Genomic DNA, 16970 nt, shown 5'->3' on the forward strand with positions numbered 1-16970 from the left:
AATGAGCAGCAAAGCACTCTGCTACACTAACTTGTAAAAGTATTTTTATTTCTTCACCAGTGGCAAAAAACAGAAGCTTCTTTACTGAAGTCTCCAAAACTGTTTATAACGTGTACTGGCAAAGCTATAGAGAAGTGTGGGTGAGGACAACACAGCAGCCTCACTCCAGACCACTTCTGGCTCCTGCACTAGGATTCAAAGTCAGAACACACCTGCTGGCTCAGTGCAGTACCTTACCTTTACAGAAGCTGAGCCAGGCCACAGCTAAAGCACCTTGGCACTGATTTTCAGAAAGCATCATGCTTCTTCAGTTGATCTAGAACAGCCTGGGGGCACAGGGCACAATATGGACTCCATACACATAGTACTCTGTCCACTTACTTCTCTGTTTCTGAGCAATGTGTGACCCACAGACACAACTCTTATCTTTACATGCAGGAAGCCACCAGCTGCTTCTTCCCACTTTCATCATTAGGAGCAAAGAGGTCTCACGAGTAGATACAGCAACACAGAGAAAAAAAGAGGAACTTGTTGCTGTTATTAGATGACTGCAGCTGTGCTGTCTATATAGATTTTACATGCAGTAAGCATACAAACAGAAAAGTAGCTTGAGGAAGAAAAGGTCAGCATGGTGTTGATAAAAAAGCCCCACCTATGGGATATTGGAAGCACTGAAATCTATTACTCACAAGCGGTTATGCAGACTAAGCAAAGCAAACTGCCAGGAAAGCAATTAATGCCAAAGGGTGGAATTACTAAACCTGATGTAATAGATCTTCAAGCACTGAGAACCACAGAAGCAATGGCTGGATGTGACCTACACAGGTCATCCAGTCCTACACAGGTCATCCAGATCCCATTTAGAGCAGGATCATCACCAACACAAGATCAGGTCCTGTTTGGTGACACGATCATGGACTAGCCAAACCTTGACAATCTTCAAGGATGGAGATGTCGCATCCTCTCAGGGCATCCCATTCCCATGACACATTAGCTTGCTGTTCCCTATTTCCCACCTGATTTTGGCTATAAGGTGATCCCACACTTTCCCTGGAGCATACAGCAAGTCCCAGGCATGCTGCTGATGAAAAAGGTACCATCCTACCCCAGAACATGCGTTCCAGTTCTATTTCTGCTGTGGTAACTGGATGGAGTGAACATTAATGAACACTGCAACAGGCCTGAACATCATTCTTCAAAATCTGGTTGCTCCTTCCTCCTCAGAGATTCCATTTCCAGTTCTTTTCTCCTTACTTGCTGCTCCAGGCTTCACTTACTGCAGTAAAAAGGCCATGCAGTACAGTTTATAACAACTAAGATTGAAATCCCCTAAAATCTCAAAATGCAGTGTTAAAAAACCTCAGGCATGCTTAAGCCAGAATTTTATGAGGCAGTTAGTGTAGAAATAAATTATGAGAATTTTAACACTGATAAGGGTTGACCAATGCACAGCTTCTGAAAACAGAGGTGATGGCTGCAGTAGAGATACATTTGTCAGAAGTTTAAAAAAAAACCCAAAGTTTTAGGGAGGTTTGTATGTGACATAGCTAAAGTATAAATACAATTAATGATTGCAGAAATTCCCCACTGCTTGGATAATTTTGACCCAGATGCTTTGCTTTTCAGAGGAGCTTCATGAACACTCCTGTCACAACTGCAGTTTTTCCTCTGGGAAAGAGAACAAGAAAATTGGATTTCAGGCATGCAAACAACTAGAAGGTAGCAACAGCTTTTGTAAAGCAGCAGTCCTGATCAATGTAGTCTGCTTTTCTACTTTAACTACTCTCATAGTCTTCCTTTATCAGGGTGAAGATTTACAGAATTCTGCAAAGCAACAAATTTACACCCTGTAGAGCAAAAGCAAAGTTATTTCTAGCACACAAGAGTATATTTACCAGAAACCCATGCAGAAACAGGCTTTTCCGGAAGGACTTGGCTAACAGTAGATTTGAATATGAGCAAATCAGAAAAAGAGTTTGGGAAGAGCTACAAGAAATTACTATGTTAAATCTTGGGCACATCTTGTTTGTTTGAGGAAGCCCCAATTCATTAAGGTACAGACATACGTTATTCCTAGCATAAGTAGCTACGTCAAGACGGATATAATCATGAGCATACTCAGACTGCATCAGAGTCAGCCTAATTTTTGGTAGTATACACCATGAATGAAAGTTTCATTTAGCAAATTAAGAATAAAAGACTTAGGAGATCCAGATTTGCATGTTATCTATGGGAAGTACAAATGAGGTATTTGCTACTGCATGTCTATTAGAGAGCACTGGCTTGTGCCAGCCTAAATTAGTACACAGCTCTAACTTGCGATAACATATTACAAAGAAACATTCATAAAGGAATTAGCAGCAGTGTTACTCACTCAGTGAACACATATCAGATACGATGTGGTATATGAGAAGTTTCAAGCTGGCCTGTGTTATGCAAAAGAACTCATATTTCCCATTTGACTGACATACTGTCAACTGCACCAGTCAGACCAAAGGAAAGGTCCCACTGTGGCATAAAACCACTTCAAGTGAAAATTCAAAGTTACAACTTTATAGAGGTTTTTTTTTGCTTACACAGCACAAAGTAACTTCTCTCACCTCCATCCCATTGCTTCATTTTATGCCTTAAATTTCAGGGTGCCTTGCATTTAAACACACCATACCAAACAGCAAATGATAATTTTGTCAGGACAAAGAAGCGCCGCATGAGTTTTAATAAAACAGCTACTTATCACTCCAGACATCCTGCAGACAAAGAATGAGCTTCCCACCCTTGGGGATTATGGTGTTGCCACTTTAAGCAAAATCTTGATTATTTGCCTTCCCTGGAGAGAGGCAGATAAAGAGAAAGAAAGAGGGGGCTGTCCCAATTACACAATGTGCGCAGACCACATCCCTATGAGGTAATTCAAGTCTATTTTTAAATATATGGACATATTTATATTTCAAAGGTCACATTTAATATCTTAAGAGTTGCTCTGTGCCTGTGAGGAAGAGTAAAACAAGACTCAGGGTCTTTGTCCACTAAGCACTCTTGAAAATTTAGCCTAGTAAGCTACAGATCCAATCTGACCATTGTGAATTCCTCACTACAGGGAAGAGGTCTTGAGCAGCCAAAGCCTGTGGGCACTTTTCTTTAAAAAGGCAGCAGTTACCTTTTATAGTTACTGTAGAAATCAAATAGAAATCAGAGGATTATTTCAAGATTCAAACACTATCTATAAAACCAGGGTCTTTTTGTTCACAGAAACAGGACTTCAGAAGCCTTGAATAGAAGAGGTCTTTTAAGACCAGTTATGCACTTTAAATATTATTTGTTAGATTAAAATTAATACAGAGGTTTAATGGACATTCATTAAATACAGCCCTTTCAGGGTTTAGTTAAATCCAGCAGCTTTAAAATAAAAAACCCCTCACCCAAATTCCTAGAATTTAGAAAGAAGCACTCCTCAGTACATCAAAGGATTCCGTACTTAAAACCTAAGAAGTTCACACTGAATACCCAAACCTTTTTAATCCAGCACTTCCTACTTAACAAAATCTTCAGTGAGAGCAGGAAACACTTGGTAAAGGATGGTTCTAAAGAGGAGACATTTTTACTTCCATTAACTCCAGACCAAACCAAAACTTGGAATTCTTGAGTGTCCGTCACATTTGTGTTCATTGATATCCATGTGGCAATTGCAGAGTTTCAGGCACACCTTGGGGAGCTGCTTTCATTTGAAAACCTGTAAATGGAGGCTGTGATCAATAAATGCTTGGAGTCACTCTGTCTCACTCTGCTTTTAATGCCAGTTGAAAGGAATTGGGGCAGGAGGCTGACTCATTGCTCACTCACATATGTTTACCTGTAATTATTTGGCTGGAGCTGCTCTAGATTTACTATCACCACTTTCATTTTCATTGAGGTGTTAACTAGCTTTCTAGGCTTATTTTATCAGAGTTTAGATATGAAAACTATGAAAAGCCATAGACTAATTAAATGAAAGCAAGATTAGTGTTGTAGAAGAGAGATTTGGGATTTTCAACTGCTACTGTCGAAAAAAGTCAGAGCTTCAGACATACATATCCTAAACAAAGCCAAAGAAACAAGTTATAAATGGTAAAATTGGGAAGGGTTTTGAAGTGTGTGTGTGAAAAGTCTAGCATTTCTTTATATACTTTCAGCTGCTGAGGAATCTTTGGCTTTCCTGAGCTAAAAAGGGTGTCTGGAAAAAAGTACAGAAAGCTGACAGAATAAATTAGACAATCTACCTCTCTGATGTTCCATCTTACTTTTATACTAAAAATATCAGCAAAATGCTATCTTTTGAAGGCATTTCAGTCTAATGATCTATTTCATAAAGGCAACAGTGGGGCATGGGGAAGGACAAAGTAGAAGCTTTGCAGTACCCTTTGCCAAGGGCAGAAGTTTCCAACATGAAAATCTGATATAGCTGTATCTTACACTAAAGGGTTATCTTTATTAGTAGATGATAACTACCAATCTAACTTGCTACATTACTCTGCTGAAAACTTGACTTGATATTGATATTATATACTAAGAATTCAAAAATAGTTAATAACAACACTTAGGATCTCTGTTTCTCTTGCACAACAAGTGTTGTGACACTGATAGCCATTTTATTTGTACATGTTATCCAAGCAATTTAATGTTCCACATGACTATCTGATACCTGCATTTAAAACAAGGACAATAAGTTTAAATGCTTTGGAATGATTATTGACTAAGATCAGCATGCAGTGTTGCACCTTTTCTGATATCAGCATTACTGATACTGCAGACATGGAGCTTGCACAGGGTTTATAATCCATCACAAGGAACATTTGTCAACATTTCCCAACTTGTCCAAGATGCTTTCCACTGTTAAAAAGGAAAAGAGGAAGCTGACATGAGACAGTAGTGGTTCCAGCAGATGGTCGATTAAGTTTGATGCTTCAACCAGCCAACAGAAAGGGCTGGACCATGACAAGCCCAAATTTGAAGGGGATACTTTGCCCCAGAAAACCTTTAAGTGTCTGTCCTACCAAACCCAGTGAAAAGCCAACATAAACATTATTCCATAGTCTAGCTAATGTGGAAGAAATACAGAGTACATTCGTGCCTGACCAGGATCAAATGCAAAGTCATTCTGTTTCCATGATCACAAACCTGGCCCAAGAATCTGGTGCCTTGATGCAAAATGCTACATCTTTTCTTCAGGTTTCTATGGCGTGCTACAAATCATTCTCTTATAAAGCAAACATGTCACACATGCCCATCAAACTGGGGAATGCCAAGAAGTTACACAGAAAGTACTGTGCTTTTTTGTCTTTATGCTGCCTGCCCCTTCTCTTGGTAACTGCTTTTTATGTGGGTTATTTACTCATTTTACAAGCATAGAAACAAGCCCTGCTGTTACAACCAGCTTCCTAGAAACACTGTCACCAGTCTGTGCAAGCTTCATCCTCAGTACCACTCTGGTGGGTCCCCATCTTGTCTTCCATGGTTTAGCTTTCTGATATATGCAGTATTTCCAGCTTTCTAGCCAAGAAAATCCCACCCCTTTTTTCCATTGCTACAGCTACATGAGCACCTCCTCCCTTTTATCTCAAAATTGCTTGCACACCTGAGGTTTCCCCATTGTTTTTTCTCCCATTCTGTCCCACCCTTCCTTTGTCAGACATAATCCTTTGTAGGTTGGGGCCATTTCCACTTTCCTTCGTCAGCCACCTGCAGAGAACCTGGGTCAGATCAGCTTCCTTCCTTCCGTCAAGGTCCCCAGCATACCCATTGTCCGTCTAACATACTGTCATTAGCTAGTTGCACCTCATTTGATCCAGGCTGAGAAGAGCATACTAGCAGGTGGTAGTACAAGTACTTGCCTGCTAAAGTGCATGCACATTCACACGCAGCCATCCCCAAAAAGGGACACCTGTATTTAAGGGCTGACTAACACCTAGCATTCGCACACCTCGTGTGACACACTGATGGCCACCATTACCATACCAAAGAGCAGGAATCCCTCAGGCACCTCTGCAGAACTGGGTTGCAAGTATTTGGTTGTGATCACTAGCACACAGAGAAATCGAGGAGCGCTTCCTCTTTGGGCTAGAACAAATATATGTATTACTCAAATTTTTAACACAGATTTGTCTTACCATTCAAATAGACTTGTTCTTAGTTATTTCAGACTCCTTACAGGCCAAATGCAAGCATGTGAAGCCCTCTCTGAAGCACGTGAAGTACTTTCTGATAATTTCTTACACATGCGCTTTTTAACTTGCTGTTAATTGTTTAGACCTGTAACACACTTGTAATTAATATTTGCTATTTACAAATGCTAGAGTGTTTGGGAGCAAGAAACTGCTCTTAAGAACAATTTAATTGCTACTTTACACAGTACTCTTACTAATCTTAAGGGTTTGGTTTCCTCAATTATTGATGGGAAATAGACTTTTAAAAAATCAATGTTCATTATAATCTTCATATTTATCCTAAGTATTAATAAAACAGCCTTCAGATAAAAAGGAAAAATGATTTTCAGATAGCTTCAACCATGTTATACTTATATTAGTGCTCTGAATAAAAGAAATATTTGCAGACTGTGTCAAGAAGCTTCTCACTGACAGGCATTCCCTAAGAGGACCTTTGGAATTTATCATATCAGACCAAGCTTCCATGAACACTTTGAACTATTTATTGATCTAGTGCTGCAAGTGCTTTGTTTAAATACTAGCACCTACAGAAAGCTTACAAGCACTTTCTGAAATCCTGAAATTTCAAATGAGCCAGAAAATGTCCTTGCCTAGGCATTAAGTGGCAAGGCTAGCTGGGAGAAAGCTACAGTTGGTCTGCCTCAGTGGAGAGCTCATCTGCTAACAGCAATACAACAGCAACGTGGGAAGGAGAAATGAGGAAGCAAGAAAACTTGCAAGCACTGTACAACAGTAAGTTTTCCTTATAAAGTGAAATTACCAACCTTTTAAAAATCACACCTAGTAATTAAATGAATAATACCACAACTGCTTCCATAAATTTGTGGATCAAATTGTGATAGCAGCTGAAGTACTAGCATGACTTCACTTAAATTTATTACATTACAAAAATGTAATACAAAGCTCACACCCCTGCTCTAAAATGGGGGGGGGGGGGCATTAAAAATGTACACATCTCCATTCTTAGCAGACAAGAGCAAGCAAAGTGCATGATCTTACTGAAAAGATAAACAGCTGGATTTACTTGCTTCCATTAAGCAATGACCCACTTGTCAAACATAAGCTGTAAAAGAGTGATTACATGAAGCCTCTTATATTAGACAAAAAAAATCCCAGCTATAAAATCAGACCAAGTCTGAAAACACATGAGCACTGTCAATATGGTTCTTTTATACAGACACAAGACAAGAACTAACTATTCTTTTTAAAACTTATAATATAATGTAAGGGTGTATCCTATAGTGTTGTTCAGGAGGTGTTTATCCCATGCAGCCTGCTCAGGTCATTAGTGGTGAGCCAAATCCAGGCCTCTTGTAAGAGGATGAAGCTCTCATGGAAGCCACTGCATAAGCCTAAATGTGGAGGCACTGCCAGTTTCCTTCTATGAGGAGCAGGTAGTCACAGAAAAGTAAAACTGTCACCCTGCACACCAAATGGTAGCCACGACATGTACCTGGCCTATCTAATCACTCAGAGAAGATTTGCTAACTGGGCCTGCAGCTATCCACATTTTGGTTGAAGATTTCCAGCTGAGGCTTTTAAGGCTCAAGCCAGCTGCCATCATGTAAGTGCCTCCCACCACATACCAGTTTCTGTGCCTGCTCCAGGCTCACATAGGAACAAATATGCAAGACTGCATACATGATTACAACATTTGGGCTTGAGTACAAGCCCTGAATTAACAACAGGGGAAAGGTATCAAGGACAACAAATTACTAGGTCCCAAGACACCAAAAACCTCTAATATTACCACCACGTATTGTAATGCAACAGCGGTACACACAACAGTGGCCTTCCCACAATCTCCCTAAGGCTAAACAAGTCTCTAAGAAGCCTGAAGAAGCCATTATTATAGGCAACATTTCTACTGTAACAACAACTTATAAAATCAAGCATGCGTTGCTGCCACGTGACCTCAGTAGCGTGCTGTGCGTTGCCAGCAAATCACACTTCACTGTGACTCAGTACGTAGGATTTTCTGAAAGCTGAAGATCATGCAGCAACTTAATTATACAAGAATCCCAGCAGTCAGCTAATGGAAACTAAAGTTTCCAGCCCCAGTGATTGCAAAGAAATATTGGAAAATGTTGATATTTGGGTTAAGGATAAAAACCCCAAATCAATAAACCCAGAAGAAAAGCCTTAAAAACCCCAGCCAAACTCCTCTCCTTAAAATAAAGTGCAATATTTGAATGAGCTCTTTCAAGCCCTTATTTACTCTTGGGCTCTTAGCAGGCACAGTGGGCTTTTGGGAACCAGTCCACCCCCCTGGATTTCACTCTGCTGCTGGAGACATTGAGCACCACAGCTCCGTATCGCAACCACACAGGTAAAGATTTTAGCAGCAGAATTGTAGAGGAGGCCAGGTAAGCTATACAGTGCCTATCACACCACAGGACACGGGCATGTGTACTTGTTGAGAAAGTGCCAATGAGAACACAACCATGGAACTCAGAGCTCCACATCTCCCACCTTATCTGCAACAGCATGTTGATTTCAACTAAGGTCTTTTTCATATGCTTCAGCAGCACTTGGGGGTCATCAATGTGCCAGCTCAACCTTCTCTTCACATCTTCTTTTGACACTCCTCCACCTGCCTTCCTTTCTTCATCTCTCCTGCCTCTGCCTTTTCTTCCCTAGATGAAACCTAGGGCTACTTACCACTTTGCTGTTAGCACCTTCTGGACATTAAAGTGATAAGCAAGCAATCGCACTCAGTCATTATTACAGACAGACAAGCAAGACAGACTAGCAGGAAAAAAAAAGCCCTCCGTTTTCCTATCACATCCAACCTGACAACAAACTCAGGATGAATACACAGAATCAGGGTAGGTCCTGTTCACTTTTACAAGACTGTATGTATAAAATCTAGAAACTGCTTTCAAAAATGGCACAGTTATTTTTATAGCATCTGGATGTACTACAAATACTTGACATATCTGGTGAGGTTTAATATTTTTAAGGTCCTTAAGAAAAAAAATGTTGGTTTTGGCTGCTGGAGCAAAACTCAAATCATTAATTGAATCATCCTTTAATAAACATTCTCTGACATTTAAATGAAGCACCATTGATAAGCAAAACGCAGAAGGCAACAAAAGACAACTAGAAACAAGGGTATCATTCTATTTTTATGTTATTGCATATTGTCATGGCTTCAACAGTCATGGCATAAAGTAACACCATTTTGTAACCTCTGAACACTCATCTTGTGTATGAAAAAAGGGCTTCTAACATTTAGAGCACAAAAGGTATTAGTGGCATGAAAACAGTGTCTTTTCCTCATTGTAGCAGAAAATGAGGTTTCTGTTTAATAAAAACCCCAACCATGGGGCTATGTGTTCTTGTAACTGTGAATGTATGTCAGCGCTGTTGACAGCTTCTGTGTTGGAAAATATCTCATTATTAACTAAACAAAACCACACGTTATCTTTTTGAAAAGCAAAGTTATGCTCCTGGTGAATCGACTGCTTTGCTGAGCTCCTGTGGGATAACTTTTGGTATTGGGCACTGGAAAAATAAATATCACCCCAAAGGTCTGAATATTTTCAGAAAGCACCATAAAAGGCTGTCCAAGCTACTCAGTTCATAAGTTAAGAAGGGAACAGGGCTGGTGAATGCGCAGCCATAAACAAACATTCCACTTTGGTTAACTTTGCTCTCTTAGGTTCAGGATTTAGATCTCATGCTGGATCAAAACCAGCTATAAAGCAGCTGTGTCCTGTGAAGGACTGACTCCTAAACAGATGTCCTCCACTACATTTTGGAGGACCTTGTAATGATTCCACCGAATAAAAATGTTTTTGAAGCACTCCACTCAGCCCAGAAGTTCACTTATTTCATGTTCCTCCAGTCTTTTGGATACAAAAGGTACAAAGCACCCCTAAGATGCCAGGTGGTCTTTGATGGACATTATGGGGACCAGTCTGGAGAAATAAACATTGGGGAACTGAATAGGAAACAAAGTGCACTTATCTAGAGGGAGTATTTTATCCTGCGCCAGTGCTGGTGGGGTAGGGAAAAAGAAGTGAGAGGAAACACTTCAGTCTGCCTGGTTTAAGTAACTATATGCATCTTTATCATGAATGACCAGAGAACATTTGTTTTTGTACAGGGAAGAGGAAAACTTATTATAGGCTTTTTTATTCAGTATCCCCAGAGCACTTCATTAATTAGTCATTCATCACACAAGCATACTTTATATACACGTGTCTATACAAGTATATGCACATTTTTAATATACGTTTTTTTCTCTTCCCCTATCTCAAAGTTATTGAAGTGTAACAAGTGATTCCTGAGCTAATGTCCCACTAGAAAGCAGACTTGCTTTCTAATGTTAGGGTGTATTGCAATTATTTTAGTGGCAATACATCAAACAATGAATTGTAACTGCCAAAACCCCCTTTATCTGCATCTTACACATGAGGGCACCTGATGTGAGAACTCCAAGATTCCTTGGATGCTTCAACATCCTTTCCTCATGCTGTTTTCCATATGACAACTCCATGAAAAAATACACCCATTTGACAGGCTCAAGACATTGAAACCAACTGGAAGGTTTCCCAAGTGAAGACTAGTATATAATAGCATGCTACACGGATCTGACTTTTGCAATTGTAATAGCTTAGCTAATTCTCCAGCAATATAATGAACCTCTGGTATTAGAAGGCTGATAACTAGATCTTTATTTTGACATATAATAGGCCATGAGGACTAAGGAATTTGGAGAGGAAAAGCTACACAGTAAGCAGCAATCCCCAGGGAATACATTGGAAAGCTGTTGCCTCACAGAGAGGGTTGCTCGTTGCAGGAAATCTGCACATGTCAGATAAGTTTCTATTAGACAGGTAGGATGCAGTCTGCTTTATAAATGTCCATTTTGTGGCTGTGCACTATCTCAGTGCCCACGGTTTTCTTTATATTTCCTGTTGTTTCAAAGTACTTATGACAATGCCAGTATAACCACAGTGGCAAAGCTTGACTTCAAGCAGTGACAACTAGCCTGTGCAAGAGTAGAAAGCGGTAGCTGAAACCCACAGTGGCTCAGAACAGGGCACTGTCCCGCTGCACTTCCATCTGCAACACCTTCATAGGAAAGAGTGTGTCCACAGAGGGAGGACCTTATATTTTCCTAGTTCTTGCACTTAGATGCCTCCTGTAGTCTACAGCTGTTGCTTCATCCTTGAGGCATACAAGCCTCTTTCAGCTCTAAATTATAGACTGTTGTTCTGAGAATCTCCAGGTACACTTGAGCCCTGCCTGTCTTCTAATTGCTGTGAAAGAAAGTCATCTCTTGCAACCTGATGAGTCTGAACTCTGGCTCCTCACTTATCTCTCCCTCTCCCAGTGTCAGTCTCTTCTTACCTCTGTGCCAGTGAACACACGCAATTCTTGTATTCCCCATGGAACCTATCCTGAATAATTTCTCATGCCTATCACATGCCTAGAGAAATCTTTCTGCAAACATATTTAGGTGGGTTTCCTCCTCTCTCCCCCTTTTTTTCCCCAAGGGCATTAAATAACTTGGAGCAAACCCCTGAGTTTCACTGTGAAACAAGTCTTTAAAATAGCACAGACAACCCTTTTTAGTTTTAACTAAAAAATAATGCAGCAAACCCAGATGCTCCTGCATCCAAAGTTAGCATTTAGACACTCCAACAGATTTTCAAGCATTAGCAGAAATGCCATGGCATGTTTAAAAACAGAAGTTCTTCATCACACAGCCCTAGCGTCATTTCAGTGCTGCACATATTTTAAGCACTACACGTAGTTTTCAGCACTAGCTATGGATAAAAGCACCCCATGCTGTATTGCAAACCACTGATGCTGCAGCACGCTCCTTGCCAAGGCAAGAGGCACATACAGTACCCAGCACAGTAACGACAAGCACTGTCCATAGTGAATATGTTCAAACAGGAGGTTTTTACTGGGAAGCTTATGCTCCATTTTGGCAACAGTGAAGAGTTCTTGTTCGTAACAGCGCTGATGCAGCAGCAATGATCCAAGGGCAGCAAGGGATAGCAACCGCAGGAAGCACAAGGCTGTTCCAGCTCATCCTTGCGAAGGCCTTCTAAACATTGCCACCTTGTGGGCCTCCCCTCTCCTGGTAGCACTGATCTCCCCACGCCCCGCAGGTGACTCACTCCCTGTGAGGATTTCACACATACCAAGCTGGAGGCAGGGTAATTTAACATCCAGCTCTGGTGGGATGCGATTTAAACGCCCAGAGTTGAGGATTAGGGATTCGAAAAGGGGCAGCACTTTACAAATTCTCTCTGGCTTTAATTACCAATTCTCCACAGTGGCATTTCATGCAGTTTGCTTTTTCACCTGTTAACTTTATGAAGGCAGCACTAATAATGTGCAGAAGAGCTAACATTTAACAAAACATCAAGAACAGTATTTCTCAAAGCTCCAAAATGGAAGTTGGATTCATCATCCATCTTCAGTGTGCCTTCTACCTGTTTGGCTTTTTTTGTTTTCTTCATTCCTTTCTGCCAGCATTTTCTTCTTATTCCAGTCAAAACTCCAAATTATTTGCAAAAAGGCTGTTGCACCTAGTTCAGCTTTCATGATTTGTTTCATGAATAATTCCTGATGACTTTAATGTTAATTATGCAGTCAAGGATATTGCAAAGGAACATCGCTTCTTATTGATACCAAATGTATCTAGCTACTGCCTTCCAGATATCAAACACAAATTCTTGGGTACTTTCTCAGTCACTAGCACTGTGACAAACACATAGAAACACATGTGCATACTTACTTTGAGCATCCAAACACTTTCCCTGGTTGCCGGCTTGAACTGTTCCTTGCAGCAATTTGGTACTGGAAAGAAAACATGAAAACCTTTAGCTCAACAAGCAAACAGGAAGAAAAGACTCACTGAATGGTCTTTGTCCATATCGGCTGGGCAGTGATGCAATAGCTGTATGCTAAAAATAAAGCAAGAGAAGTCCTATGTTACAATACCCTAATTCAGCTGTGTTCACAATGGTTCAGTGTGTAAGGCTGCACAACAATCAGATGTCCCTCTGATATAGTGGCAAATCTATGAGCTCCCTTATGCAGTGCTACATTCAGAGTTTATTCATAATTGCCAGGCACATTGCTGTTTCTCCATCTGACCAGGCTTCTTCTGAGCACAGGCAATCAGTTATGACCATCATGTCATGCAAATGGGGCCTTGCAGTACTTGCCTGAACAGCTTTTCAGAGGAAAAAAAAATCTACCATTGAGAAACACATGAGCTGATATCCAGGAAAGCCTGTGTCTTTGCCAATACAACAGAAAACACACTGGCAATCCTTTGAAGTGCCTCACTTAGCAACAAAGTCATGATGCTGCCCACTTGTAGCAGCCAAGTTAAGGTCCATTCCCTTCTGTGTTCCTAGATGCAGTCTCCTACAGTTGCTATATTTGTCCTTGCATCCATTCTTTCAAGTGCTATATGACAGGCTACAGAAACAAGCAAGAGCAACCATACATGGGTTTCAATTTGTGCCATGAATTACATACTAGTGTTACACAGCTAAGTTTCTTAATTCACCTTCTCAGTCAGCAGAAAATCTCATTCCTACCAGGTAAATAATGGTTTACAGTCAGACCAGGGCTCTGGTTATTGCTTGTTTTGCATTCCTAGCCAACTAGTTGAGACAGCCCAGCAGGGAGGGGTATTCCAAAGGCATCTATCCATACAACAGCATGAAACTACACCAAACGGGATCCCAGGGGTACTCAGATTGTATCAGGACTGAGGGATGTGAGGAGCTCTCACAGGTGAATTTATATTCATCAAAAGCCCTGCTTTAAGAGGAGGGAAACATCAAGCAATTCTTAGTCTAATTCATTATCACCTGGGAAAGGTAAACAGACCTTTAAAGATGGCTTGTCTAAAGGACTGGATTCCAGCTCCAGGACCTGTGACTCATCCTGGCAGAGAACTTAGGAAGGCTGCTAGCAGACTGGAAGGCTGAAGCTACCTTAAAGCCAAACCAGAATGGGAATTAGCTATTAAACATGTTATTGTTCCATTTCTTTGAATCTCTCCAAGCCTCTTAAGCTTTCCTTTACTTTTTTTTTTTATCCTTCCTCCATTTGTTTAATGTGGAAAGTGATCCCAGCACAGCCGACAAACCTCAGGCATCCACTGGCAAAGGAATAGCAAATCCATCACATTATGTTGGCTTTTGCTCAACTAGACCCCCCTGAACTATGCTGGGAAATAACAGCACTAGTCCAGTAACCTGTAAGGTTGGGATGCTCTTAAGATTATGATTAGAAGTTCTGGTCAACAACTTCTGATGAGAAGCAGCCATACTGAACTTCATTCATATAGTCTTACAGGAAAAATAAAAGAGGTCTCCATAGCAGCGGCTCCTAAAGCTTGGAAACTGATGATTATACTTGTACAGGTCAAACCAATGAGGTTTGACCAAACACCTCAGCAACAGCTCCTGACTTTGTGCCTGCATACAGGTACTTACCTGAGCTACAGTGCAATGATTATGGCCAGATGAGATAATTGGCACTTGCTGTTGTGTGCAGCAGGGCTGCCAGGTCTCCACCTGCTCCGTAAACCATGCCAACACCTCGACCTGTACTTCTGGCTTGGGATGCCGGAGCAGCACCCAGGCAAGGGAGTGGTAGGAAACATGGGCTCATTAGGGTGGAATTTAATTTAGGTGGACAAAGGAATGCAGTAGAGGTCCTAGTCAGTGGGTGTGAAGAAGGTAACAATGGGGAGCTGGAGTCTTCTTCGGAAGGGTGGAGGGATAAAGGTGTGCAGTGAAAACAATCAAAAGAAAAGGATGCCATGTTTCCTCCCACTACATTTCAGGCCATACACAGCTCTCAGCTGGCATCACACAACTGCTCTACATAAACCAGCAAGCACAATTCAGTTCCTCAAAACTGCCCAATACAAGGAAGCTGCGCTGACTGTAAAATAGTTTCCCATCTCCTCAAGAGTCACCTACCAAGACACCTAAGTAAATGACTTGCTCCATACTGGAAAACGTAGCAAAAAAGTCAAGGGGTAAAAAACAAGAGGATGAAGATCTAGAGAATCAGGAAAATAGAAAAGACCTCACAACACAGGAAAAAAACCCCATGTGTCTTTAAGAAAGTTGGAAGAGGAATCCCAGAAAATCCCAACTAATTAAACAGATAAGAAAATGGGGTTATACATTTTTTTCAGGACAGAAACTGTGATTTGAGTAATGTTTTAAAGTTAGGCATAGCTGCAGTTTCCCTGTATTATAGTATCTGTTTCCCTGATGGTGGAATTGCACTGGGGGAATCAACCCAATGTTTATTAGAATGTTTTGGTTAAGCTATTAACAGAATTGAGCAGGTTTTATTAATAGCCAATGAGTATTCACAGGGTGTATCCAGTTCTCCCAGTCCCACAACCTCTCCTGTTATCCTGCTCCAGTGATTGTCAGGAGGCCAAGCCAGCCAGGGGGTTGGACTGGTGACCACTGGCCTTCAGGTAGGCAATCAGAAAGTCCCTCAGGGGGTTCCTTGTTTTATAGTGTATATACAGCCCTGTAGCCTGTTTGCCACTTTCCCAGGTGCAGTTGAGTTACAGAACTTGCTGTTGATGTTGTGCTGGTGGAGGGCTTGGACAGGTTTGGCAGACTCTTGCTGTTCAGTTTATGGGTTCTTGGGATGTTCAGTGGATTGAACAGGACTAGTGCTCTTCACTGGCCTCAGGAGGTTTTCACCTACTCCCTTCTCTGAGCATACTTTCCCTCCCCATGAACTTATTTTCTGGTAGCTGTTGCTACATCCATAAACTTAATTACCTGTTGAATCCATTCACACAAACTGACACAGAGGAGCTTCTGTGACAATATCCCTTGAGATGCTATAAAAATATTAATTCAATTTTGAATGAATACTAGCCAATAAAAGAAAACACTCCCACAAACAAAACAAGGATTGGGCAAAAGGGATGTGAGAAAACAAGCTGGAAGTAAAGCAGCTAAGTGTAAAAAGGACAGTATAGCAGAAGTGATCTGCAGAAAACAAGGTACAACAGCATCTAGAAGCACTACATACAGTCATACTATGAAAAGTAGTACCTATAGGTGTTAGTTTGAATGACCAAGGGGGAAAAGTTACGATAGAATGTTATTAACATGGTTTAAAATCAAATGTCTTTAGTACATTTGATGATGCATTTTCAAAGCTTTGTCTCCAGGAACTGTATTTCCCATGTGGGCACAGAGCTACCTTCTGTCTCAGGATGATTTCCTCCACACTGAAGAGATCTTTTTTCCTACCAGCCCCCCTTCCCGTTTGCTGAGGACTGAGAATATGATGTTGCATTAAAATTATTTGCAATATAGGCTGATAGTCACCTATTAGTTCCTCAAATACCCTCAGTGGTTACAGACAACAGCTTCAAAACCTGCTTATTTTTAGCAACTCAAAGAATTCAAGCAAAACCCTTGTGGCTGCTATCCAAGTATTTACTGAGTGGAGAACAGTCTGACAAATTACAGAAATGGACAAACTCAGCATAAATCAGAAAACAGTGTATATCACTATTTACATGATGCTTTCCTGTTGAAAAGGTGAACTGAAAGGTTAATTTTAAGGCTTCCAGCGTCAAAGGAAAGAACTGCTGTTTTTATGAGCTGGGCATGAATCACAAAAACCAAAACAAAAACCCCCAGATGCTTCAGAGTTTGGCAGATTTCTCAACTTACTCTTAACTAACAGCCCAACCCTATGCTGTCTCACTGTTCCAGGGTAAGTCCTCTG

General features: G+C 40.9%; 1 protein-coding gene across 2 annotated transcripts in view; it reads right to left on the bottom strand.

Moving 5' to 3' along the window:
• Positions 1-16970, bottom strand: part of MAPRE2 (microtubule associated protein RP/EB family member 2) — a 109545-nt gene that overhangs the window by 65198 nt on the left and 27377 nt on the right. For both annotated transcript variants that reach the window (XM_061354879.1, XM_061354877.1), the window contains exon 2: positions 12964-13025. Coding sequence is in view for 1 of the 2 variants with exons in the window: in XM_061354877.1 (XP_061210861.1) it covers positions 12964-13025 (62 nt within the window). In the remaining variant the exon portion in view is untranslated. The remainder of the gene's footprint in view (positions 1-12963; positions 13026-16970) is intronic.

This window comes from Neopsephotus bourkii, unplaced genomic scaffold, assembly GCF_033783945.1.
Source record: "Neopsephotus bourkii isolate Nb327-2 ecotype Australia unplaced genomic scaffold, CSIRO-AGI_Nbou_v1 NB_753, whole genome shotgun sequence".
Classification (NCBI taxonomy): Eukaryota; Metazoa; Chordata; class Aves; order Psittaciformes; family Psittacidae; genus Neopsephotus; species Neopsephotus bourkii.